Genomic DNA, 25,538 nt, shown 5'->3' on the forward strand with positions numbered 1-25,538 from the left:
CCCCAATCAAATTTTACCCCCGGGGTAAAAATTTTGGGGGGGGTAAAAAAAAATTTCGGCGCGCTTCGCGCGCCATTTTACCCCCCCCCAAACACGAATTACCCCCCCCAAAAAAAAAAGCTTGGACGCCCCTGGTTCAGGGACGTCCTAGCTTTTTTTTTGAGGGGTCTAAAAGTGGAGTTTGAAAGGTTTGAGGAGGTAATATAAAATAAATCTTAAAATTTTCATAAAATGAGGGGTTTTAAAGTTTGACGGGGGATAAATTAAACACCTCTTTACCACCACCCTACTGTTCACTGTTCTATAAAATATTGTCTCTCTAGCTTTCATCTAAACTGAGAACACCAAACAATTATCTATCCAATCAGATAATTTTAAACTGGCCTCACGAAACCTAGTAGTCATTCAAAAGGGCCATATATGAAATATTCTCATACATATATACCATAATATTAATATGAAAAACAATTAACTAAGATTATATTTGAATTTTTTTTTGAAAATGATATAGATAATAGGCTGTCGAATTAAAGGGAATTACAATTCTAAAGAGCTATCGCTTAAAGACGGACGGACCATCCCCAATTATATAAAAGCTTCGCTCCTTCTGATATAGAGCCTTTTGCATATTGGGTCTCGTAAGACTTTCAATATTACATAATACACAAGAATCATTATGCCAAGTTTAAAATCAATAGGAAAATTCTAAAGAGCTATCCCTTAAGGACGGACGGACCAACCTGAATTACAGAAAAGCTTCGCTTCTTCTGATATAGAGCCTTTTGCATATTGGGTATCATAAGACTTTCAATATTACAAAATAGACAGGAATCATTATGCTTGAAGTTTGAAATCGATAGGACAATTCAAAAGAGCTATCCCTTAAGGACGGACGGAACAACCCCAATTACAGAAAAGCTTCGCTTCTCATGATATAGAGCCTTTTGCATATTGGGTATCGTATACTAGGGCTATCAATATTATAAAATTGACAGGAATCACCATGCCAAGTTTGAAATTGACAGAACAATTCTAAAGAGCTAGATCTTAAGGACGGACGGACCAACCCTAATTAAAGAAAGGCTTCACTTCTCCTGATATAAAGCCTTTTGCATAGTGGGTCTCGTAAGGCTTTCAATATTACAAAATAGACAAGAATCATTATGACAAGTTTGAAATAGATAGGACAATTCTAAAAAGCTATACTTCAAGGATAGACGGACCAACCCTAATTATAGAAAAGCTTCGCCTCTCCTGATATAAGGCCTTTTGCATATTGGGTCTTGTAAGACTTTCAATATTACAAAATAGACAGGTATCATTATGCCAAGTTTGAAATCGATAGGACAATTCTAAAGAGCCTTACCTCGAGGATAGACGTACCTACCCTAATTATAGAAAAGCTTCGCTTCTCCTGGTGTAAAGCCATTTGCATATTGGGTATCGTAAGGCTTTCATTATTACTACAGGAATCACCATGCTAAGTTTGAAATCGATAGGACAATTCTAAAAAAGTTATCCCTTAAGGACGGACGGACCAACCCCCATTAGAGAAAAGCTTCGTTCTCCTGATATAGAGCCTTTTGCATATTAGGTATTGTAGGACTTTCATTATTACAAAATAGACAGGAATCATTTTACCAAGTTTGAAGTCGATGGGGCAATTCTAAAGAGCTATCCCTTAAGGACGGACGGACCAACCAGAATTATAGAAAAGCTTCGCTTCTCATGATATAGAGCCTTTTGCATATTGGCTATCGTAAGACTTTCAATATTACAAAATAGACAGGAATCACCATGCCAAGTTGAAATCGATAGGACTATTCTAAAGAGCTAGATCTTAAGGACGGACGGACCAACTCCAATTATAGAAAAGCTTCGCTTCTCCTGATGTAAAGCCTTTTGCATATTGGATATCATAAGACTTACAATATTAAAAAATAGACAGGAATCACCATGCTAAGTTTAAAATCGATATGACAATTCTAAAGGTCAATACCCTAAGGACGGACGGACCAACCCCAATTATAGAAAAGCTTCGCTTCTCATGATATAGAGCCTTTTGCATATTGGGTCTCGTAAGACTTTCAATATTACAAAATAGACATGAATCACTATGCCAAGTTTAAAATCAATTGGACAATTCTAAAGAGCTATACCTCAAGGATAGACGGACCTACCCCAATTATAGAAAAGCCTCGCTCCTCCTAAAATATAGAGCCTTTTGCATATTGGGTCTCGTAAGACTTTCAATATTACAAAATATACAAGAATCATTATGACAAGTTAGAAATTGATAGGACAATTCTAAAAAGCTATCCCTCAAGGACGGACGGACCAACCCTAATTATAGAAAAGCTTCGCTTCTCCTGATGTAGAGCCTTTTGCATATTGGGTCTCGTTAGACTTTCAATATTACAAAATATATGTATTCTACAAAAATTCAGGGGGGCGGGGTATATCAATCTAAAGATGTTTCAAGTATGGCTTCGAAAACGATTAATATTCGCTGGATTAGAACCTGTTCTTAGCCATACAAAATACAATGTTATTAGCGAAGCATCTCTTTAATCAAGTCCTAAATATGTAAGTATGTCCTTACACAGCGTCCTGTATTTAAGCAGTTTTGCAACTAATTCAGAGATAACTTTGTTTTGACTTACACATTCATATTATGCTTATTCACTTTTGACACACTGAATGAGTTCGTTAGTCCTACCGTTTCAGAGCTTCACTTTTATGGATTTTGTCATCCTTGTTATATTAAACTAAATTTGTGTATAATAACATCACATTATATTATGTGTTCAATCCTAAAATAAGAAACGTTAATAATTATGTATCCCATCGTATTTTATACTACTTTCTGTAGATATTAAAATAAAAAATTATAAGATTGAACCCAGTGATTTTTTTTTATAAATATTAGTGAAACATTGTCCATAATACGACGATATACATGATTTTTTAGTATGACTAAAAACCAGTACTAATCTGGCCGATATTAATCGGTTTCAATCCATACTGAAAAATATATATATTGAAATGTTTAAGTCCCTTCTACCTGAAATACTAGAAGAATAAAAGATATATTGTAATACACTAGTCTGTAGAACAAAAGAGTTCCCAGCAATCTGCAAAAATTTCTTGCTTATTAGTGTTTATGTATAATTTTCATTTGCGTCCTCTATGTTATTGATTTTACATTTTATATATGCTAGCAGCTACGCCCCTAGAAGCCTCTAGGAGCACTCATCGCCTGACTTCGACCTCATCTCATTTTAAATTTGATTTACAAAAAAATAAAATATTTTTTTTTTTTTTTTGGGGGGGGGGTGAAGAAACCCTTCCCAAAAATAGTTTAAAACTTTCCCAGGACCTATAAAAAGCTTCAATGTAAAGGAGAACAATATTGGTTAGCGAGATCCTTCGGGACAGACAAAAAACATGTTCTTATGTAAGTTTTGCTTAACACTGAATAGAACACTGATATTTATAGAACTAGGTGTACCATTCCAAGATAAAAATATATGCTGGAAATCCGAAACAAACTAAAAATTATATTAATGCATATTTTCCTAATGTAGGGTATTCAGTGATAGTGCAATCTCCCCAAAATATATTTATATATATTATCTATGAATTTATTCCTTTGGTAGCTAAATAAAGTCTCCTCCCACTCTGCCTCATGTTAATTAATCTAAAAACTTATCTATAAAAAAATCTCAAATTTGTAGTTTTGAAATTAGCAAAGCATTTAACTGTAATACTGCTATATCTTTCTTGTTCATCGTCTGATTTTAAGTAGGGTTGGGCCGGATACTTTTTTGGCCGGATACCGGATATCCGGCTGATTTATAATGCCGGATATCCGGTTCCGGCCGGATATCTGGCCAACGTTCGATATCCGGCAAATTACCGGATATCCGGCATAAAAAATCAGCCGGATATCCTGTAACCGGATAGTTTTAATATCCGGTATCCGGCCGGATATTGAAAATGGCCGGATATCCGGCCGGATAACCGGCCAACCCGGATATCCGGCCCAACCCTAATTTTAAGGATTAGAAATATTGGGTATAGTCCCTTTTGTAGCAATGGCCCTTAAGGGGCGATTCGTCGTATTTTTAAAATGGCTTTTAATTGGTTAATTTAGGTTAGGTTATATTGGGTTAGGTGATTGCCCCGCAGGGTTAGAGCGCTCCGTAGGGGCTAGAAATAAGAGAAAAGCTACTGTGAAAAGACGAAGAAACGCCCCTTAAGGGCCGTTTCTACGAAAGGGACTTTACCCGAAATATTAAATGTAAAGATTTTCATGATTTTAGCCATTTTAAAACCTTCTCATTTATTTCAGTCTTTGACCAATGATTTTTCTAAAGATTAAGCACAATTTTTAAAGCAAATCAACTCTATAATCATTCACAGAGAGTCTTTAGATATTATATCTAAAAAGTTAAAATAGGTTAACAATGTTTTTTCGCGTCACCTCTAATAATTGAGTAATTTGAAATGTATTGAAATTTTGCTACCATGAATATTTCATGATATTGGATATAAAATACGTGGATATTATGACAGGGGAATTTCTGTCGTTAATTTAGGTTGCTAATATTGTTCAATAAGTTTCTCCATGGTCAGGGGGAAGGGGAATGGGTGAAGATTAGAGTAAAACACTAGAGGGAGAAGGGGTTAAATAACTGTATCTCCCCATCCTAATGTCTTGTGATGACTCTCAATTGAGTCATTGAAAATCAACCAATGGTGTTGGGAATATTACCACAGCCAAATAGCAGAAAAAAATTTGCTAGCAGACGAAAAAGGTTATTGAAAAAGGGAGGGGGTAGTTTTTTGTTAATACATCTATATTGATTGACTATACTAAAGATCTGTTGAGTTAAGTCATAAGGGGGGGGATGGGTATTGTTATATTAGCCAGCTGGGAGAAACATTATATCAGGGTATAAAAGAATCTCTCACAATATCCACGAACATTATATCCAGTTTCAGAAGCCTATAACTTACACAGAAGTATAGAACAGTTTGGGCATATTGTAACTCCTTAAAACATACTTATTGATTCTTAATACAGAAGAAACATTGAAAACTGAAATTATAACTGATCATAAATGTCCTATAAGTTTTAAACTTTGCATGATGAACTGTTAGATATGTTATTATTATCATATTTGTCTTTTTATTTTTTAAATAGATTCCTGTGACAACAAGGTACAATATCATTTATGAAGTATCTCTAAAATCTTAAAAATGTAGGTATGTTCTTTCCTGTATCATGTATTTTAGCAATTTTGCAACAAATTTCGTTTAGACTAAACAAATTAATGTTCTGTTTAAGATCTGACGCTCACATAAGTGATTGTGCGTTTATCCTTCCTTTTATGTTAGAGCTTCGCTTTTATGGATGTTGTCATCCTTGTTTAATAGTAATTTCAAACATCAAAGTACATACAAAAATAGGTATTTATTGAATATATATTATTCATAACAATTAGGAATTAATAGTAACATTACATAAAACTTAAGGAAAGACAATATAATTTTTTACATATTATGGAGGTTTTTGATAATTTTTTAATAATTATACTATAATTAAGCTTTTTTATTTTATAAGGTAACAATCAGATCATTTTATTGAAAATCCGCGAGTAATTTTTTGAAAAAATCTTCGAATTTTAAAAACTGAGGTGGTATTTACCAGACAGAGCACTTCTTAGCTGGATTCATGTTGGATCCAACAGGACAGTTCCAGTCCTGGGCAAACTCCTTGGAGTTTCTGTACGACCCGTTGACACGGAACCTGCCGGGGGAGTGGGGGTCGGTCAACACGCGGTTCTTGAGGCTGGCCGGACGGATGGCGTTGCACCAGATGCTGGCGCCGGACAGCCAGAACAGCTGGCGGTTGGTGTAGGGCAGGCCGGGAAGACGGGGCTCCTCGCCGAAATCACTCACCAAACGGTTGTAAGCTCTAAATAAATTAATTATGAAAAGTAAAAAAACTATGTTATAGTTATCTGAAAAAAGTCTAAAATAATAAAAAATTCAATGTATAATGCTTATATAAAAGTAACTTGATGTTTTTCTATCTGTATGGGTGTAGCGAAAGATCTCGCTTACTGCTGAACTTATATGGTTCTCCTGTACTATGAAACTTCTCATGGGTAAAGTTAAGGTTTTGGGAGGGGATATCCCCACCTTCCAAAGAGAAATTACCCAAGGAAAAAAATTATAACTTTTTCTTGTTAGTAGCAAAGTTACTCTATAAGTCACTATTCTTATCCGTCCATCAGTCTATCCGTAACGCTATTGGGAAATGAAATTTACCTGATTGCCTCCTTGTAACCACCATTATCAGCAATGTTTTCACCCTAAAAAATTTATATTTTTTATATTTTATATTTTTTTAATTTGTTGTATAATTTATGGATTCATTAGTAACTGGATCTTACGCCAGATTTCCATGTTCTCTAATAAAATAAAAACATGCAGTGGGCTAAAATAACTATTCAGTCCTCTCCTCCAACTGAATGAACATATTGACCATTAAGTAACAGAGGAGAAATAATTCTGAATTGATGACTAATTTTCCCCCTGTCATAATATCCATGTATACTATATCCATTATTTTTTACCTGTGTATTGACTCCATTAAGATTAATAGTTTCACCATCGACCTCCACTGTGAAGTTACCGTATTGCTCTGAAATTAGGAGATTTTTCAGAAAAGCTTTAATCCTTATAATAAAGTAACAGGATCTATGTCCGTCTGTCTGTATAGATACAGATGGATCTCGTTAACCGCTGAACCGATATAGTTCTCCTTTACAATGTAGCTTCTCATAAGTCCAGGGAATGTTTATAACTATTTTGGAGAAGGGTATCACCACCCTTCTAAAAGAAATCGACCATAGAAAAAAATTACCGCCTCAAAAAAAACATTCTTTTTACTTTTTAAGAAATAAATTGAAATTGAGGGGGACGACTACCCCCCCCCCCCTCAATATTAAATTCCCTAGAGGCTTCTAGGGGCGTAGCCGCTAGTGTAATAAGTGGAGATAAGTATTATAGTTTACAGGTTATCAGAAACAATTGTGGAAAAACAAGAAAAACTGAAGAAAAAACTATTTTACAAAAAAAATATTCAAATGATAATTAAATGAAGACCTACCAATTATGCATTTAGTCCTCTCAAGGTAGTTCTCCTTGGCAAATGATAATTTAATTAAAAACCTACCAATAATACATTTAGTCCTCTCAAGATAGTTCTCCTTGGCAAATGATAATTAAATGAAAACCTACCAATAATACATTTAGTCCTCTCAAGATAGTTCTCCTTGGCAAATGATAATTAAATAAAAACCTACCAATAATACATTTAGTCCTCTCAAGGTAGTTCTCCTTGGCAAATGATAATTTAATAAAAACCTACCAATTATACATTTAGTCCTCTCCAGGTAGTTCTCCTTGGCAAATGATAATTTAATGAAAACCTACCAATAATACATTTAGTCCTCTCAAGGTAGTTCTCCTTGGCAAATGATAATTTAATGAAAACCTACCAATTATGCATTTAGTCCTCTCCAGGTAGTTCTCCTTGGCAAATGATAATTTAATGAAGACCTACCAATAATGCATTTAGTCCTCTCAAGATAGTTCTCCTTGGCAAATGATAATTAAATGAAAGCCTACCAATAATGCATTTAGTCCTCTCCAGGTAGTTCTCCTTGGCAAATGATAATTTAATGAAGACCTACCAATGATGCATTTAGTCCTCTCAAGATAGTTCTCCTTGGCAAATGATAATTTAATGAAGACCTACCAATAATGCATTTAGTCCTCTCAAGGTAGTTCTACTTGGCAAATGATAATTTAATAAAGACCTACCAATAATGCATTTAGTCCTCTCAAGATAGTTCTCCTTGGCAAATGATAATTTAATAAAGACCTACCAATAATACATTTAGTCCTCTCCAGGTAGTTCTCTTTGGCAAATGATAATTTAATAAAGACCTACCAATAATACATTTAGTCCTCTCCAGGTAGTTCTCCTTGGCAAATGATAATTTAATAAAGACCTACCAATAATACATTTAGTCCTCTCAAGATAGTTCTCCTTGGCAAATGATAATTTAATAAAAACCTACCAATAATACATTTAGTCCTCTCAAGGTAGTTCTCCTTGGCAAATGATAATTTAATTAAAAACCTAACAATAATACATTTAGTCCTCTCAAGATAGTTCTCCTTGGCAAATGATAATTTAATAAAAACCTACCAATAATACATTTAGTCCTCTCAAGGTAGTTCTCCTTGGCAAATGATAATTTAATTAAAAACCTAACAATAATACATTTAGTCCTCTCAAGGTAGTTCTCCTTGGCAAATGATAATTTAATTAAAGACCTACCAATAATGCATTTAGTCCTCTCCAGGTAGTTCTCCTTGGCAAATGATAATTTAATTAAAAACCTACCAATGATGCATTTAGTCCTCTCAAGATAGTTCTCCTTGGCAAATGATAATTAAATGAAAACCTTCCAATAATACATTTAGTCCTCTCAAGGTAGTTCTCCTTGGCAAATGATAATTTAATAAAGACCTACCAATAATACATTTAGTCCTCTCCAGGTAGTTCTCCTTGGCAAATGATAATTTAATAAAGACCTACCAATAATACATTTAGTCCTCTCAAGATAGTTCTCCTTGGCAAATGATAATTTAATGAAGACCTACCAATGATTCATTTAGTCCTCTCAAGATAGTTCTTCTTGGCAAATGATAATTTAATAAAGACCTACCAATAATACATTTAGTCCTCTCAAGATAGTTCTCCTTGGCAAATGATAATTTAATAAAGACCTACCAATAATACATTTAGTCCTCTCCAGGTAGTTCTCCTTGGCAAATGATAATATAATAAAAACCTACCAATAATACATTTAGTCCTCTCAAGATAGTTCTCCTTGGCAAATGATAATTTAATTAAAAACCTACCAATTATGCATTTAGTCCTCTCAAGGTAGTTCTCCTTGGCAAATGACAATTAAATGAAGACCTAACAATAATACATTTAGTCCTTTCAAGATAGTTCTCCTTGGCAAATGATAATTTAATTAAAAACCTACCAATGATGCATTTAGTCCTCTCAAGGTAGTTCTCCTTGGCAAATGATAATTAAATGAAGACCTAACAATAATACATTTAGTCCTCTCAAGATAGTTCTCCTTGGCAAATGATAATATAATAAAAACCTACCAATAATACATTTAGTCCTCTCCAGGTAGTTCTCCTTGACAAATGATAATTTAATAAAGATCTACCAATTATGCATTTAGTCCTCTCAAGGTAGTTCTCCTTGGCAAATGATAATATAATAAAAACCTACCAATTATGCATTTAGTCCTCTCAAGATAGTTCTCCTTGGCAAATGATAATTTAATAAAAACCTACCAATTATGCATTTAGTCCTCTCAAGATAGTTCTCCTTGGCAAATGATAATATAATAAAAACCTACCAATTATGCATTTAGTCCTCTCAAGGTAGTTCTCCTTGGCAAATGATAATTTAATAAAGACCTACCAATAATACATTTAGTCCTCTCAAGGTAGTTCTCCTTGGCAAATGATAATTTAATTAAAAACCTACCAATTATGCATTTAGTCCTCTCAAGGTAGTTCTCCTTGGCAAATGACAATTAAATGAAGACCTAACAATAATACATTTAGTCCTTTCAAGATAGTTCTCCTTGGCAAATGATAATTTAATAAAAACCTACCAATGATGCATTTAGTCCTCTCAAGGTAGTTCTCCTTGACAAATGATAATTAAATGAAGACCTAACAATAATACATTTAGTCCTCTCAAGATAGTTCTCCTTGGCAAATGATAATATAATAAAAACCTACCAATAATACATTTAGTCCTCTCAAGGTAGTTCTCCTTGGCAAATGATAATTTAATTAAAAACCTACCAATAATACATTTAGTCCTCTCAAGATAGTTCTCCTTGGCAAATGATAATTTAATTAAAAACCTACCAATAATACATTTAGTCCTCTCAAGGTAGTTCTCCTTGGCAAATGATAATTTAATTAAAAACCTACCAATAATACATTTAGTCCTCTCAAGATAGTTCTCCTTGGCAAATGATAATTTAATTAAAAACCTACCAATTATGCATTTAGTCCTCTCAAGATAGTTCTCCTTGGCAAATGATAATTAAATGAAAACCTACCAATAATACATTTAGTCCTCTCAAGATAGTTCTCCTTGGCAAATGATAATTAAATGAAAACCTACCAATTATGCATTTAGTCCTCTCAAGGTAGTTCTCCTTGGCAAATGGTTGCCACCAATCTCTCAAATTTCCTGAAAAAAAGAAAAATTATTACAATAATTATAATTGAAAAATTGATAAGTCTATGGCCGCTTAAATGATGTACATCTCTACTGGTGATACGTTTGGACACTTTCCTTAATGAATCAAACAATCAAAATTCAAAGTCCCCAAAGTTGAGAAAACATTATAAAACTTTAGGGACTAGTGTAATGAACAGCCCAATGTCCCCTATATTCCTTTGTTTAGAAAGAATGACATCCATAAAATGAAAATCATATGATTTTTTACTTTAATGTCCGCAGAAAGCTGTCTATAATACGATGTGATAAATAACTATTCCTTCCTAAACTTTATTTTAGACTAAAACAAAGCATTTGATACCTTCTCCATCTCTCTGACTGCCTGAATCATCAAAGCCGTGGGTAATCTCATGACCAACAACCATACCAATAGCTCCGTAGTTCATATAGCTGGGTCTGTCAGCCTAATAATAATAGATACTTATATAAAAGTAACAGGATGTCGGTGTGTTTGTGTCTGTCTGTAAAGGAGGGTATTGCTAACCGCTAAACCGATATGATTTTTCCTAAAGGTTGTAAGTAAGGTTTTAAACTATTATGAGGTGGGTACCAACACCCTTCCAAGAGAAATCAAACCAAGAAAATAATCACGCCCCCAACCCCCCCCCCCCCAAAAAAAAAAAAAGTTTTATTCACTTTTCTTTTCAAAACTAAAATTAAAGGTTTTATGATAACGATTATTCTAACGGGTAGATTTTTTATGGTGGCAATTTTTGCATCAATGAAAAAATGTGCTGTGTTAAAAAAGTAATCATTAAACTGGTAAAATTTTTGTAGTCTTTATTTTGCTTTATCATGCTGTAGTTGTTATTAATGTAGAAACATAGTGTTAATCATTCATGTGCTTTTATCTGCATCTTATTCATCTTTACCTGGAAAAAGAGTCCGTCCAGAATACCAGCAGGGAATTGAATTGAGTTCTCATTGGGGCTGTAGAAAGCGTTCACGATGGCAGCACCTCCATGAGTTTTCCAGCTAAATAGAAAGTTAGATAATAGATTCATAGATGAATAAATAGACACCTAGTTAATATAAATAAAAAAATAATGTTTGCACTGTCTTAGATTGTTAGGTAGTAATTATTTAAAGTAGGTAGGTAAACATAGAGTTTAGTATTTAAATACTTGATTTTCTTTGAATTTAGATCTCATTATGTAATTGGATTGCTAATCAAAACAAAAAGTATGGATATTAAAAAAAGTTAAACATAGGGTTAAGTTGGATAAATAGATACTTGAATATATAGATTTAGATACTATTTAGAGATAATTGAACAATTAGTATACCAAATGTTTAAATTATCAAACTAAAAGAATTCGAGAAAAAAAAAGAATTAAAAACAAAGCTTAATATTGAAATCTTTAAAAAGTCTTTGAAGAAGGGGCCGGGTGGGGTATGTTTGGTATTTCAACAATAAAAAAGTTTAACAAATACCAATGAACTAATATCTTGATATGGGTTAATTCAATGGTTGAATGTATACAGTATATAATTTGTGCAATTAGGTTTTCTCGAGTTTCCAAATATTTTAAAGATATTCTTTATACCAAATATTAGTTGTTCTGTGCTTTAAAACTTAAGTACATTCTTAGTCAGCTGGTTATCAGTCATCAATATATCTAGCTGTCTGTGGAAAAATTTGGGGTGTTCGATCCTTTCCGCATACACATAAGGTTTTTGCAAAAAATACAGAAGCAGGAAAAAGGGAATGTGATTCTGACAAACCATTCTAAGTAAAAATTTCCCCTCAACCCCCTTCCCTTTTTTCTCCCCCTTCTTACCCACTTCCCTTTCAGTTACACCAAAAAACAAGTTTTATTCCAACTTTACTCCAACAAAATATTGAATATTCGGCAATTTCAAATGGAATTGATTGGCTGAATAGCAGCCCCTGTACAGAAGTAAAATATCTGTATTGCTAATTTACTATTTTTGAAAAATGTTATTATATACTGTTCTTTATCTTGAAAAAATCTCAATATGTTGGGACAACAGATCTATAGTATAGATGTATATACAGATAACTACCTCCCTTTCTTTTTCAAAGACTTCTTTCGCCTGCTTCTAAATTATTTTCTGCTACTTGGCTGTGTTAATATAAGCGATAACATTGGTTGATTTTCAATGACCAAATATAAGGGTAGCACAGGGTGGTTGCGATGGAGAGATACAGTTATTTAATCCTTTCTCCCTCTAATGTTTAACTCTAATGTTTGGACACTAAAAGAATTAAACTAAAGTTGCCTATTCCTCTCTCCCTGTAATATATTTACTCTTCATATCTGGCAATACCAGGGTTCTAAAGGGATAAGACAATGGCCGATGTTCATCCCCAATAAAGCTACACAAAATTACCCCTTCTGTAGATAACAGTTAGTTATTGAAACGTTTGAACACTCAACTAAATGATACAACCAAAAAAATTCAATAAAAGTCTCCAAGGTTGTTAAGTCAACTAATAAGAAAACGTTATTTGACTTTGAGGACTAGCGTAATAAACAGTCCAATGCCCTCTTTCTCCCTGGTACACAATTTTTTTTTTATCTACTCTTGTCCTCTCCCAGTAGCCCTGGTGCATATCAGTTAGGCTAAAGTCAGATAGTAATAAAAACTTTTCACAAGATATTGGGGGAAAATTATTGGAAAAAAGTTTCTACATTTTTGGGAGGCGTAGCTTCTCTGTAAGCGGAATTTGAAAAAAAAATCCCATAAAAGTCACTAATAAATCATTCTAACCGTTTTCGAGATACTAAGAAACTACATAATAATACCCACCTCTTGTTATCAATAGGTTCTCTGAATACTTTGGTATAGTATTGGTTGATAAATCTCTTCAGGGTGAAATAATTCCTCATGTAGCTGGAGTCGTTCATTTCAAGACCTAAAAATAAAATGAAAAATTTTGGTATTTTTCTTTAAAGGCACTTGTTGAGCGCAGAAACCCCCTTCCCCTTATTTTACTAAATAAAAATAAGTTAGGTATTTCGTTAGTTTCTTTATCGCCTTACTAGCGACTACGCCTCTAGGGGCACTTGAGAAGAGGGAGTTGAAATGGATAAACCAATATCCTCTTTTAGATTTAAAAAGAAAAAGTGAACAAAAATTTTCAGGGGTAAGAATTTTTTTGGGGGGGAGGAAAAATCCCCGCCCAATTTTTTTATTCTAGTTCAAAAAATTAAACAAAAATATTTCGGGAGGGGTTTTTTTTTCTAAGGGCGATTTCTCTTAGGAGGGTGGTGGTACCCGCCCCCCCCCCCCCAAAATAGTTATAAACCTTCACAGGACCTATGAGAAGCTACCCTGTTAAGAAGAACCACATCGGTTCAGCGGTTTGAGAGATCCTTTGGTACAAATAAACTAACAAATAGACATCCTGTTACTTTATTATGGTTTAATTGGATAAGAATGTAGATTCTGTTGTTAATCTTACCTTGGTAGAATTCGTTGATCAAGTCATTGTCTAAGATCTCCTTGGCATATGCGATCCAGGGGGTCATCTGGTCAACCTGTTAAAATAGACAGCTTTATAAAATATATCTAACATTGGGACAGCGGAAAGTGTCATGTGTGAAGTCCTAAAAATACGTATATCATCCATCTCTTTTCTAATGGTTTCCTTTCCCACTTATCCTCTCATCCTTATGACCTCACACATGACAATTTTCTCTGTCCCTCAAACATTACTAAATACTAAAAATATACATAAAATTTTATAAATTTTAATGGTTTACGACAACCAAAGGTAAAAACGGCAGTAAACTGCCAAACTTATAATGAAACAAGGATGATAACATTCATAAGTAGCAACGACTAATAAATCATGGATATACGGACAGAATGATTCACAAATGTCTGATATATGTTTCAATATTTATATTTTTGTAAGGTAACTGATAGACCTACGGTCTAAGTAAATGATATACTTGATAGTCATTGATATAGGATAACTTCAACAAAAATCGGCAATACCACTAATAGTGGACGAACTGCCATAAAAAGTGAATTATAGAGTAGCTTAAGGTCTACAAAGATTTTGACCTTCTTGTGAGCCTCAACTCTTGTCTTTTCATCCATCCATTCCAGTTCATCCAACATTACTTTGAATTCTTCCCTAAAAACATTATTGTTATGAAATAATTTAGAGTATGGTACAGTATCAAATGCTTTTTCAAGTCCATAAAAATTAATTAAAAATTGAACAACATAAATTATCCACAAAGTTACTGAATAGACGGGAAAAAATTTGTCGTCAATTTAGGTTGCTACTATGGACCTTATTTATAGGTCAGTTAGTTCATCCAGTAGGAGTTGAGAGGATGTGGTTAAAGGGAGTGTGAACGTAAAAATTTCTCATCTGATTATCAAATCTTAACATTTACTAAGCACATTTCACTACACTGATCAACCAAAAATGTCCTATTCACAAAAATATCCAGAAATAATGCCTTGATTTTATGGTATTTTGAGAGGGAAAAAGGAAAAAACAGGAAAAATCTGAACGTTTTTGTTTCTTATAATGTTTGTAGGGATATTTAACTTGTCATATATAGTTGAAACAATTTACTTACTGTTAAGGATTTGTTTTATGCTATAAAATTGCCAATTCGTTTTTTTATAACGTAGTAATTAGGTAATAAAGACATATTTTAAATTCGTATTATTGACAAAAAAATACCTCACTGTCTACAAAGGGTTGAATCTCATAGGTTATATAAAATAATAATATCCTTTTTTATTGTGTTGAACAATAAATAACCCACTTTGGAGAATTAGCTTACACTTTTATCAGACTGTTTATAAAGAAATATTGCGTCTTTATTATTTACAAATTTGTAATTAAAGGTGGGCGAGAGATGGGCCATTTAAAGTTAATTGGATATTAATAAAAAACCTGTTTCTGGCTTTCTTATTGTATTTGGTTTTCAATAAAAAAATAGTGCTTATTTTACCAATTTCTAAGTAACTATACATTGGATTAAAGCAAGGATTACGTAAAAAGTCAGCTTAACTGTTAGGAAAAATCTAGAACTATGTGAAAAAGTTTAATTTTAGCTATAATGGGAGAAAAAAGCAATTTAATGCACATTTTATATAATACGGAAAATTTCTTCCTTTCCCCGTACCTTATAAAAATCGTCGGAAAAAGCCGTTTTTTAAGCAAACAAAAGCGCGTTTTGCTCTATCTGTGAGATATTATGAATGAGATAATGTTAAGATTTGATATTAAGATGAGAAAAATTTACGTTCACAGTCCTTTTAAGGGGGGTGGATAGAAGGTATAGTAATCTTAGCCAGCTGAGAGGTTTCACTTTATTAGAGTACATGAAAATCTGGTGCAACATCCAAGTAATAATATAAAAGTGTGTAGGGAGACAAACATACAAATATAATTTATTGAGTAGCACTGCTACTATACAATTTACCTGATTTTTGTAACCATCTCGTCAGCAATATTCTTATTCTCCAGGGGGAAATGTTTTCTAGCATACATGGAGCCAACAGCAACAGTTAAGGAACCTAAAATTTATGCAAATTAAGCTCTCATAAACTTTCCTTCCATATAAAGATGTGTTAGTCAAGTTAAATATTTCTGACAAATTCTTAATGAAGACGATATTCATTTTTAAATATCCATGTATTGTATAATATATCTTTTTATGTACCAAAATTATGATTTATAGATGGGTTAAGATTTAAGCTCATAACATTTCAAAGCCTTTTGAGACGAAAACTCTAGTAGTAAGACGCGAACAACCACTATTCAATAATGGATGTAAAATAAACGTGGATATTATGACAGACAAAAAATTGTCGTCAATTTAGCTTGCTAACATGGAACTCGTATATTGGCAAGTTCATTCATCCAGAAAGGGAATGATGTAAAAAGTTGGAAGGGAAGAATTGATATTTTAGGCTGCTGCGGCTTTCACTTTATTAGAGAACATGAAAGTCTGGTGTAATGATATATGTATATCTATTTATTTAAATGTCAAGAACCCACCTTCATACCAGTACAGGCTGCCACTGAGACCAGCGGTGTCCTTGACACATTCCTCCCATCTGGGCGGGTTCTGCTGGGTGCCGGCTAATACCTGTAAAATATTTTATAGCATTGCAGGATGTAGAATATACGTGGATATTATGTCAGAGGACACAGTTTCGTGATTAGGTTTCTAACATAAAAAGACATAATTTATTGGTCAGTTTATTCATCCAGTAAAAGGGGAGGTAACCCAGCCAGAAAGTAGCGTCACTATCGAGCTACTATAGCGCACGATATCGTGTAGCAATCGAGCACGAGTTCTTACGATATCGCTAAATAGTCGTCCAATGCACATCAACGATATGTTACGATAAATGGTCGAAAAGGTACTTAGAGCTGCGCGATACACCTTCGAACTCGTAAGCGATATCGTAAGTATCGCGCGCGATGTCGTACCAAAATCGTAAATAAAAAGTACATTAAACAATTTATTTAACATCGTGTAGTTTTAGGTATGGAAATGGTTACGTAAAACAACAATATTCGTAACATGAACTAATTGTACTTTCCATACAGAAAGAGAGAGAGAGAGAGAGAAAGAGAGGGTGTTTATCTCTGTGTTTCCTCTGAAATTATAAGGGTGATTTTAAATCTGTTTCCATTATAATTATAATTGTGAGAAACTTGGAATTTCTTACATAATTTATCTTATTTTAATTGACATCTAGACATTTTTGTACACTTGCTGTGGTTTAAAATGAAAATGATTTAAATAAAAAAAAAATTTTCAATAAAAGACCATTAACACATTATGATATTATGTTATACCAGTTTTTAATTTATTTTGTTTGAAAACAGAAAGATTTTAATTGTCTATACAAAGTAATGTGAATACCTAGTGGCCAATTTATAAACTATATTTCTCACACAATGATTTTGAAATTGTTGGTTGTGTGTCTGTTTGTATGTGTGTGTTGACAAACATAAAAAGCGAGATACATACGATAGTCACGATTTTTACTACAAATTCGAATTAATCTCTATAAAATCGTAAATTCGATTTTTGCTATAATATAGTAAATATCTCCTTACGATTTTCCTTACGACGTTTCTGGCTGGGAATGGGGTAAAGGGAAAAATCGTTATTTTAGCCAGCTGTAAGTTTCACTTTATTAGAGTACATGATAATCTGGTGTAAATCCAAGTAATAATAAAGTCATTTTTACAGCATAATTTTGGAATCGAACCTATCTCAGAACCAGAAAATTGGTAATTGGCTACTATAGCGGCCAAACGGCTGAAATTATTTAGTGCGCGAATTGTTACAATCAGAACAAGAAAATCCTACTAACAAACTGAAGTGCCACCTTAAAATCTTTGTCCACTATGTTCTACAATTTAGCTGTTCCATTGGAATCCTATCCCCTGTCTTTTCATATTAGAGAGGTTACGCGGCATGTGCGCGTATGTGAAAGTTAACCAATAGGATAGGGGATAGGATACCAATGGAACGAAGCTAATATGTGAAATTACCTTTTTATATTCGAGGGTGATGTCTCTAGCTTCTTCATCCAGGAAAGTTAAGGAGGAAGTCACAAATCTTGACATCATGTAGTTGGCAACAACCTTAATATTATGTAATTTGTATTATACTAGCGGTTAAGCCCCCGAAAAGCCTCTAGGGGCACTTGAGGTGGGATGAGAAAAATTTGACCTCCCCTCCCACTTTTAAATAGTTTTAAAAAGAAAAATTTGAGAGGGTTCAGAATGAGATACTTCCCCCCCCCCCCCCCAAAAAAAAAAAACCTTCCCTGGACCTATAAGAAGCTAAACTGAAAAGGAGAACCATATTAGTTCAGCGGTTAGAACTTTTGTTAAAATTTGATTGGTTGATTTTTTAAGTTGAGTGTACAAACGTTTCAACCACTAATTATAATCTACATAAGGGACAATTTGTGAATCATCATTGGGAATGTACATCAACATATCATCCATTGTCTTATTCCTTTAGATCCCTTGTTGATACTAAAGCTTACCTTTGCATCAGTCTTTTCAAGCAGTTTCTGAACATCTCTGAGGAATTTAGGAGTAGCAACGTTAATAATTTCAGTACCAACAACTCCACCTTCAGTCTAAACATAATTTTAAGTCGTTTCAATAAAACACTTTACAAAAATTCTATATTTTACAGTCATTTCTATAGTTCCAAGAAAAAAATATATTATTTTTCCCAAAAGTTTTTATTGTCTATTATCTATCTATTTATATTAATGTCCTGAAACAAATTTTTCCCGCCATTTATTGATTTCGCGCTAAAATTAGAAATTTTCCCGCCATTTCTGTATTTTTCCCGCCAAAAAAATTACTTACAGGATTCTCAAGCTGGTCATTGATGATTTGCACCCAGTCGAGGTTGTACAGCTCTTTTACTTCATCAACAGTCATCTATAGTAGATATAGTTAATACAATTTTAAAATTCAATTGTTTTATTTTTATAAAATTGATATACAGGGTGGGCCAGATAAATCCGGACTTTTTCTTATTTTTAAACAAATGAACATAAAATTGTCAATTTTATAGATTTTATTGAATTTTAAAAACTGGGAAGTAAACTAGATATATGACTATTAGATTATTCAATAAAATCGCCGCCAGCCTCAATCACCGCCTTTACCCGCCCCCTAAACCGCCCCCCGACCCTGGTCACCATGTCCCTGTCCAAGATGGCGAAGTTCTCCTTGATAGTGGCAATGAGGGAGGTCTTTGTGTTATGGGAGCGTCTATTGGTTTGTGGTTTAATGGCGCTCCAGGCCCATAAGTCAATTGTATGAGGATCGGGGCTGCTGGGAGGCCACATCTCCTTAGGAATGTGAGTAACCGCAGGATCCAAATATACCCATCTTTCAAGCTACCCTTCGACACGGAGGCTCTCATTTTAACCACAATTAAGCTAGAACAACGTTTTATACCTTTTTGGAAATGGCATGAAGATTAAGCTATGGTTATCATCGCAACACATAGTCTAAATCGATTTTTAAGGTTCCTAATGGGCCCATGTAGTCGAAAACCGAGAGATTTTCAAGATTTTTGACATTTTTGACACCTTAAAATCTGCCACGTTTCACTTTGCCGGAGTACTACGGTCAAACCATATGTGATAGAGAGCTCTAGTCTTTTATAGTGTCTTCATTAAGTATCTAACAGTATCTCCAGCAAGTTTTATAAGTCTATCTCAGCTACGGATGGGCTGAGATCAGATTTAGTGGGCCCATGTTGAGAATCTATGGTAAACTAGCGCTCATTTCGAATCTGCCATGTTGAACATAAGTGCTGTCAGCTCGGAGTACACGTCCTCCACCGTCCAAAAATTTGTATGGGCAAAATGGCAATTACCTAAGCTTTTTATAGTGTGGTCAAACGTCCTGATTGGTCAAGTAGTTTTGGTGCTATGGCCGTTTGAAAAAAGTCCGGATTTATGTGGCCCACCCTGTATTTACACATTTATATCAATGAATTATCTGCTGTAAATTATAAAGATGTAAAGCCATCAGCTATTTATTTATCTACTATCTTCCTATCCATCAATAATAATATAACCAGACAACTTCCTGGATCCCCCTGTTAAGGACCTTTTTCGTATGCTATCAAATTGTTTTCTGCTACTTGGCTGTGTTAATAATACCTACTCTGCCAGAAACGTCGTATGCATATCGTAGGATTTGCTTACGACGTTTCTGGCAGGGTATAATATTGGTTGATTTTCAAAGACACAATTGAGATTCGGCTCAAGGTCCTTGGGATGGAGACACACAGATATCTAACCCCTTTCCCCTCCTCTAGTGTTTTACTCTAATCTTTATCATTCTGTTATTCCACCAACCTTATTATTCAAAGCAGTCTTATTCCTTCTCTCCTCTTTCTTCATTGTGATACCAGCCAACTCAATTTCAAACAACAAAGCTTCCTGAAAAGTAAAATAAGCTTTAATTAGGATGGAAAGCATTATGCAATTTCAGAAAAAAAACTAAAACTACAGAAAGAACATTTTAAATTAAAAAAAAAAGTTTACTTAACCATTTAATGAAATAATAGTAGCGCCCCTAGCCTCTAGGGGGATAGGTAGTATAAAGAAAAAAAAGCCTAGGATAATTCCAAGGCTGAAATATATAAGGAAAATAGCCTAAAACCATCTTGATACCTATGTGAATCTTCCCTTAAAAGGAGAACTCAATCAGTTCAGCAGTTATTGAAATCTTAAGCTTTAGACAAAAAACCTTACATCTTTACTTAAGATGGTGGTGCTTTGCCTAAAAGTGAAAATAGGAGTATTTTTTTCTGCTGGGCTACCCTGAATCCAAGATAACCTAGCCTGACCTTACAACCTCCTAATTTCCAACTTATTTTAAACAAGAAAGGGTGGGGGGGATTTCTGCGCTTAGCAAAATAATTATTTTAGATATGATTGTTGATAAATAAAACCTACCTTCATCTCAGCCTTAGCAACCTCCTTGTCAGCTCCCAAGTAGACAGCAGCATCAACCTTGTATCTGCAAATAATATTTATGTAATGTCTTCAATGCAAGTAATAATGATGTGAATAAAAAAAAATTAAAAGTCAATGGATTTTTAAAGAGAAAAACTCATAACTTTTTGTCCCCTCATAAGGTTTAAATACATGGGTAGAAAATTAGGAATTTAAAAAATTTTCGTAAAAATATTTGTTTGCCAAAGATTCAGGCATAGAACAATATATGACAACTTAATCTTTCCCTAGCCCATTCTAATATTTTTAAAGGAAGCCTGCATTAAAAACACCAATCTAACTGCTGAAAGACTAACACATGTAGACCAAATACCCTGAACTTAAAGCCTTTAGCTCAATAACAAAAAAGTTTTAGGCATAACAAAATGACAGTTTAGGTATATTAAAGTTTTCCATTGCTCATGATAGAAATTTAAATATTGAATTACGTCGCATATAAACAAGTTAAAGCGGTGTATTTCTTGCCGGCTTCCTTTAATATTGTCTCTTGTAGCATATTACTGATAATAATTGCAGGACAATAAGGAGTCCTATTACCCTGTAGAAAACATCATTTAAATATAAAGGTTTTTAGTTTGTTTATTACACAAATATCTTAGTAGAGTTTCTATCTATGAAATGATATTTTTAAAGTAATTGTAAGAACCATCCAAAATATTTTTTTTCAATATGAATATTGTTGTCTTCTTCAAATTGTACTGTTGATTTTTCTCATTAATTCTTGTCTGCTATGACCATAACAAATTCAGCGGCATTTTCTTTGCTAGTCCCCAAAGTCTTTAAAGCTAACCAAAATAAAAATAGTTCGAGTACCCAAAGTCCAAGATAGTCAAGCAAATATTTTAGACCCATTTTCCCGTCCCTATATTCCTGAGTTTTACCTGTAGTATGCCTGAACATCCTTGTCATCAAAACCTTTCTCCAGGTATTCTCTGTCCAGTCCAAGGCTGGCATGGTCAATCTCCATGATTCTAAAATATCAAATAAATTCAGTATATAAAATGGTTTCAGAAAAGAAGTTAGATTCTAATCCTTATAATAAAGCAACAGGATGTGTGTTTGTCTGTGTGTCTGTCTGTACCGAGGGATCTTGCTAACCGATCGGGTTCTCCTTAACAGGGTAGCTTCTCATAGGTTTTGGGATGGTTTATAACTATTTTGGGGGAGTGTACCACCACCGTCCCGAGAGAAATCACAAAAAATATAACGTATTATATTTTTTTTTTAAATATTTAAAGTGCCACCAAAGGCCTTTAGGGGCGTAGCTGTTAGTGTATAATAAAAAGATATTTTGGTGCTTTCTCACAAATCAAACTATAAAACCCCTCCCCCCCCCCTTACTTAGAGTTTTATGATTATTGTTTGTTCAACAGTTTGTTGAGCTTAGCTATATGGATATTGACACCCCCCCCCTCCCCCACCGAAGTTTTTTATTGTGCCTAAAAATAATTATGTCATACTGGCCTACCATTGGTCAATTAAAATGTATAATGTGCCTACAATTGGTAATATTTTGTTTATTTGCCTATCTTTGGTAATTTTTCTTGCATGACGTCATTTTATATATGCACTTTAGATAGCTCACCCCCCTCCCTTTTTAGACCCCTTCCAAAATTTTCTAATTACTATTTTAAAATTTTACCTCTTGGTGGAGTCGTCAGCATCAGTTCCAATTCCGACAGAAACAATTTTGCCAGTGTTGTAGCCCAAAGCATTGGCAACAGCTAAAAAAAATAGTAGGGTCATTTTCAAATATTACATAAATCATAGGATAATAATATTGAAAAAAAACTTTAGTCAAAAAAGTTAAAATTAGCATGTACTAAATGGAGGTTCAGGCTTTCTGGTGACAATTATAGAATTGTTACGTTTCCTAAATCGTACATATCTGTTATAGAAATCATCATGCAAAGTTTTAAATCAATAAGGACAATTCTAACATTACTAAATTCTCGAAGTGCCGCCAAAAATGACGTCTTACAATACAATTGGCCAATAAGAGTCCAGTATAAATTTTACCATTGGTCAATTACAATTTATACTGGCCTATCATTGGTACTTTGTATTTATTTGAAGACACTTTACGCTGTTTCTAAATAAACTAAAAGAACTAACTGTAACGGATGTATGGAGGGACATATGGACTAACCCTAATTATAGAAAATCTTAGCTTTCAATAAAATTAATGAAATTGTGAGTACTTACAGCTAAGTTTATACCAGGCAAAGTCCTCAGGTTTAAAGGCATCACCAAGGACGGGCCAGCCGCCCAAATTTCTAACCATTTCCAACATATCTTCCTTGGAATTCTCTTCAATGTGATCCTTAAAATGATAACGTTAATTGAATAAAAGTTAGCCAGAGGTGGATTCATAAAAAAATTAGGCTCGCTACTCGCAGGTGAGGCAAAATTATTTTTGTAAAAAATACTCCAAAATCACATTAAAAATCTACAAAAATTAAACAAAATTTTATGTTAATAGCCCTTTTATAATTTTATTTAATTTTTGTAGATTTTTGTAATTTCTTTAGATAGATGTAGCCGGTAGCTTAATTAGAATAGAGATTTTACATGCTTTGGGGCTAGTGTAATAAATATCACATTGTCCCCTCTCTCTTTGAAAAAAGCAATTATAGTAAAAAATTATGAAGTATCTTTATGCATAAAAGGTAAAAATTCAAAGCATATCTTAAAATCTTACAAGTTTTAGTTTTTAAAAGGATGGATAACTCTCTTATTTTACTTATGATTTTAGAGATATGTTACAAATTAAAGGGAAGTCCAAAATTCTAAATTTCAATAAACAAAAACTTACCAGGTCCATACAACTATTGTAGAAATTTCTGATGGATTTGAAAACTGCTGGCTCATCCTTGGTTCCCTTGCCCTCAAAGAGCTTCCTAATAATCATAAACTGTCATGGATTGGGTTTTATTAGGTATTTTCTAACTTACAGTTAGTAGGTACTTTATGTATTTACTAGTGGCTATAGCCCTAGTTGCCTCTAGGGGTACTTGAGAAGGGGGGAGTTGAGAAAGTTATCACCCATATTTTTTTTAATGGGGGGGATATATTTTCTACGAGCAATTTATCTTGGGAGGTTGGTGCTACCCTCCCCTAAAATAGTTATAAACCTTCCGAGGATATCGGTTCTGCTATCTAATGAGATCCTTTGGTACAAACAAACAAATAGACATACTGTTACTTTATTATAAGGATTTGAGTTAAATAAATAATATTCTGGTCATAGTCATTGATTGGTTGGTCATTCTGTCAACTTTACATGAGAAAAAATTGTCATAGGGTAAAGTAATTATCATTGGGAATTGTAAGTGTCATTAGAAAAAGATTCTGTCATTTTGAAACGAAAATTGTCAATGAGAAAAGTAAGTGTCAATTGGGAAAAGCAATTGTTACTGGGAAAATTCAAGTGTCATTTGGAAAAGTAAGAGTTTTATAAGTAAAATGTAAGTGTCACTTGGGAAAAGCAAGTGTGATTGGGAAAAGTAAGTTTCATTGGGAAAAGTAAGAATCAATGGGAAAAAGTAAGTGTCAATTGGGAATAGTAAGTTCCATTGGGAAAAAGAAGTTTGTTTGGGAAAAGTAAGTGTAATTGGGAAAAGTAAGAGTTGTAAGGAACAGTAAGTGTAATTGGGAAAAGTAAGTGTCAATAGGAAAAAGTAGGTGTCATAGTGAAAAGTAAGTTTTATTGGGAATTGTAAGCATTTAAAAAAAAGTAAGTGTTTTCAGAAAATGAAAGTGTAGTTAAGAAAAAAATTGTCATTATGAAAAGTAAGTGTCATTGGGAAAAGAAAGAGTTTTAAGGAAAAGTAAGTGTCATTGGGAAAAGTAAGAGCTGTAAGGAAGAGTAAGTGTAATTGGGAAAAGTAGGTGTCATTGGGAAAAGTAAGAGTTGTAAGGAACAGCAAGTGTCATTAGGAAAAGTAAGCGTCATTGGAAGTTGTAAGTTTCATTGGGAAAAATAAGTGTCAAAAAGTAAAGTAAGAGTCATTGGGAAAAGTAAGTGTCATTGGGAAAATCAAGTGTCATTGGGTAAAGTTAGTGTCAATGGGAAAAAGTAGGTGTCATAGTGAAAAGTAAGTTTCATTGGAAATTGTAAGCATTTAAAAAAAGTAAGTGTTTTCAGGAAATGAAAGTGTAGTTAAGAAAATAAAGTGTCATTAGGAAAAGTAAGTGATATTGGGAAAAGTAAGTGTAATTGGGAAAAGTAAGTGTCATTGGGAAAAGTAAGAGTTGTAAGGAACAGTAAGTGTCATTAGGAAAAGTAAGCATCATTGGGAGTTGTAAGTTTCATTGGGAAAAATAAGTGTCAATAAGTAAAGTATGAGTCATTGGGAAAAGTAAGAGTCATTGGGAAAAGTAAGTGTCATTGGGAAAAGAATCACTGGAAAAAAGCAAGTTTCAGTAAGTATAAATAAGTGTAAATGGGAAATTTAAGTAGCATTGTAATTTTGTAAAATAAGTGACATTCGGAATAGTAAATCTCATTATGATCAGTAAGTAATCTATAACATTTTTTGATAAGTGAAGCCACTTAATAAGGATAAATAAAAAA

At 33.5% G+C, this 25,538-nt stretch overlaps 1 protein-coding gene across 4 annotated transcripts in view; it reads right to left on the reverse strand.

Annotated features, from left to right (window-relative positions):
- Positions 1-5,464: 5,464 nt before the first annotated feature.
- Positions 5,465-25,538, reverse strand: part of LOC145327991 (neprilysin-2-like) — a 47,904-nt gene continuing 27,830 nt past the window's right edge. For all 4 annotated transcript variants that reach the window (XM_080171518.1, XM_080171519.1, XM_080171520.1 and 1 more), the window contains exons 7-26: positions 23,778-23,862; positions 23,168-23,285; positions 22,605-22,686; positions 21,844-21,933; positions 20,903-20,966; positions 20,300-20,383; positions 18,789-18,863; positions 18,455-18,550; positions 17,952-18,044; positions 16,437-16,527; positions 15,859-15,952; positions 14,474-14,546; positions 13,866-13,941; positions 13,211-13,316; positions 11,308-11,410; positions 10,737-10,839; positions 10,316-10,384; positions 6,648-6,715; positions 6,340-6,383; positions 5,465-5,983 (exon numbers count right to left, since the gene is read on the reverse strand). In XM_080171518.1, coding sequence (XP_080027644.1) covers positions 5,710-5,983; positions 6,340-6,383; positions 6,648-6,715; positions 10,316-10,384; positions 10,737-10,839; positions 11,308-11,410; positions 13,211-13,316; positions 13,866-13,941; positions 14,474-14,546; positions 15,859-15,952; positions 16,437-16,527; positions 17,952-18,044; positions 18,455-18,550; positions 18,789-18,863; positions 20,300-20,383; positions 20,903-20,966; positions 21,844-21,933; positions 22,605-22,686; positions 23,168-23,285; positions 23,778-23,862 — 1,888 coding nt within the window. In that variant the 3' untranslated portion in view covers positions 5,465-5,709. The remainder of the gene's footprint in view (positions 5,984-6,339; positions 6,384-6,647; positions 6,716-10,315; positions 10,385-10,736; positions 10,840-11,307; positions 11,411-13,210; positions 13,317-13,865; positions 13,942-14,473; positions 14,547-15,858; positions 15,953-16,436; positions 16,528-17,951; positions 18,045-18,454; positions 18,551-18,788; positions 18,864-20,299; positions 20,384-20,902; positions 20,967-21,843; positions 21,934-22,604; positions 22,687-23,167; positions 23,286-23,777; positions 23,863-25,538) is intronic.

The sequence above is a fragment of the Acartia tonsa genome, chromosome 9, assembly GCF_053477335.1.
Source record: "Acartia tonsa isolate MP-2025a chromosome 9, ASM5347733v1, whole genome shotgun sequence".
NCBI lineage: Eukaryota > Metazoa > Arthropoda > Copepoda > Calanoida > Acartiidae > Acartia > Acartia tonsa.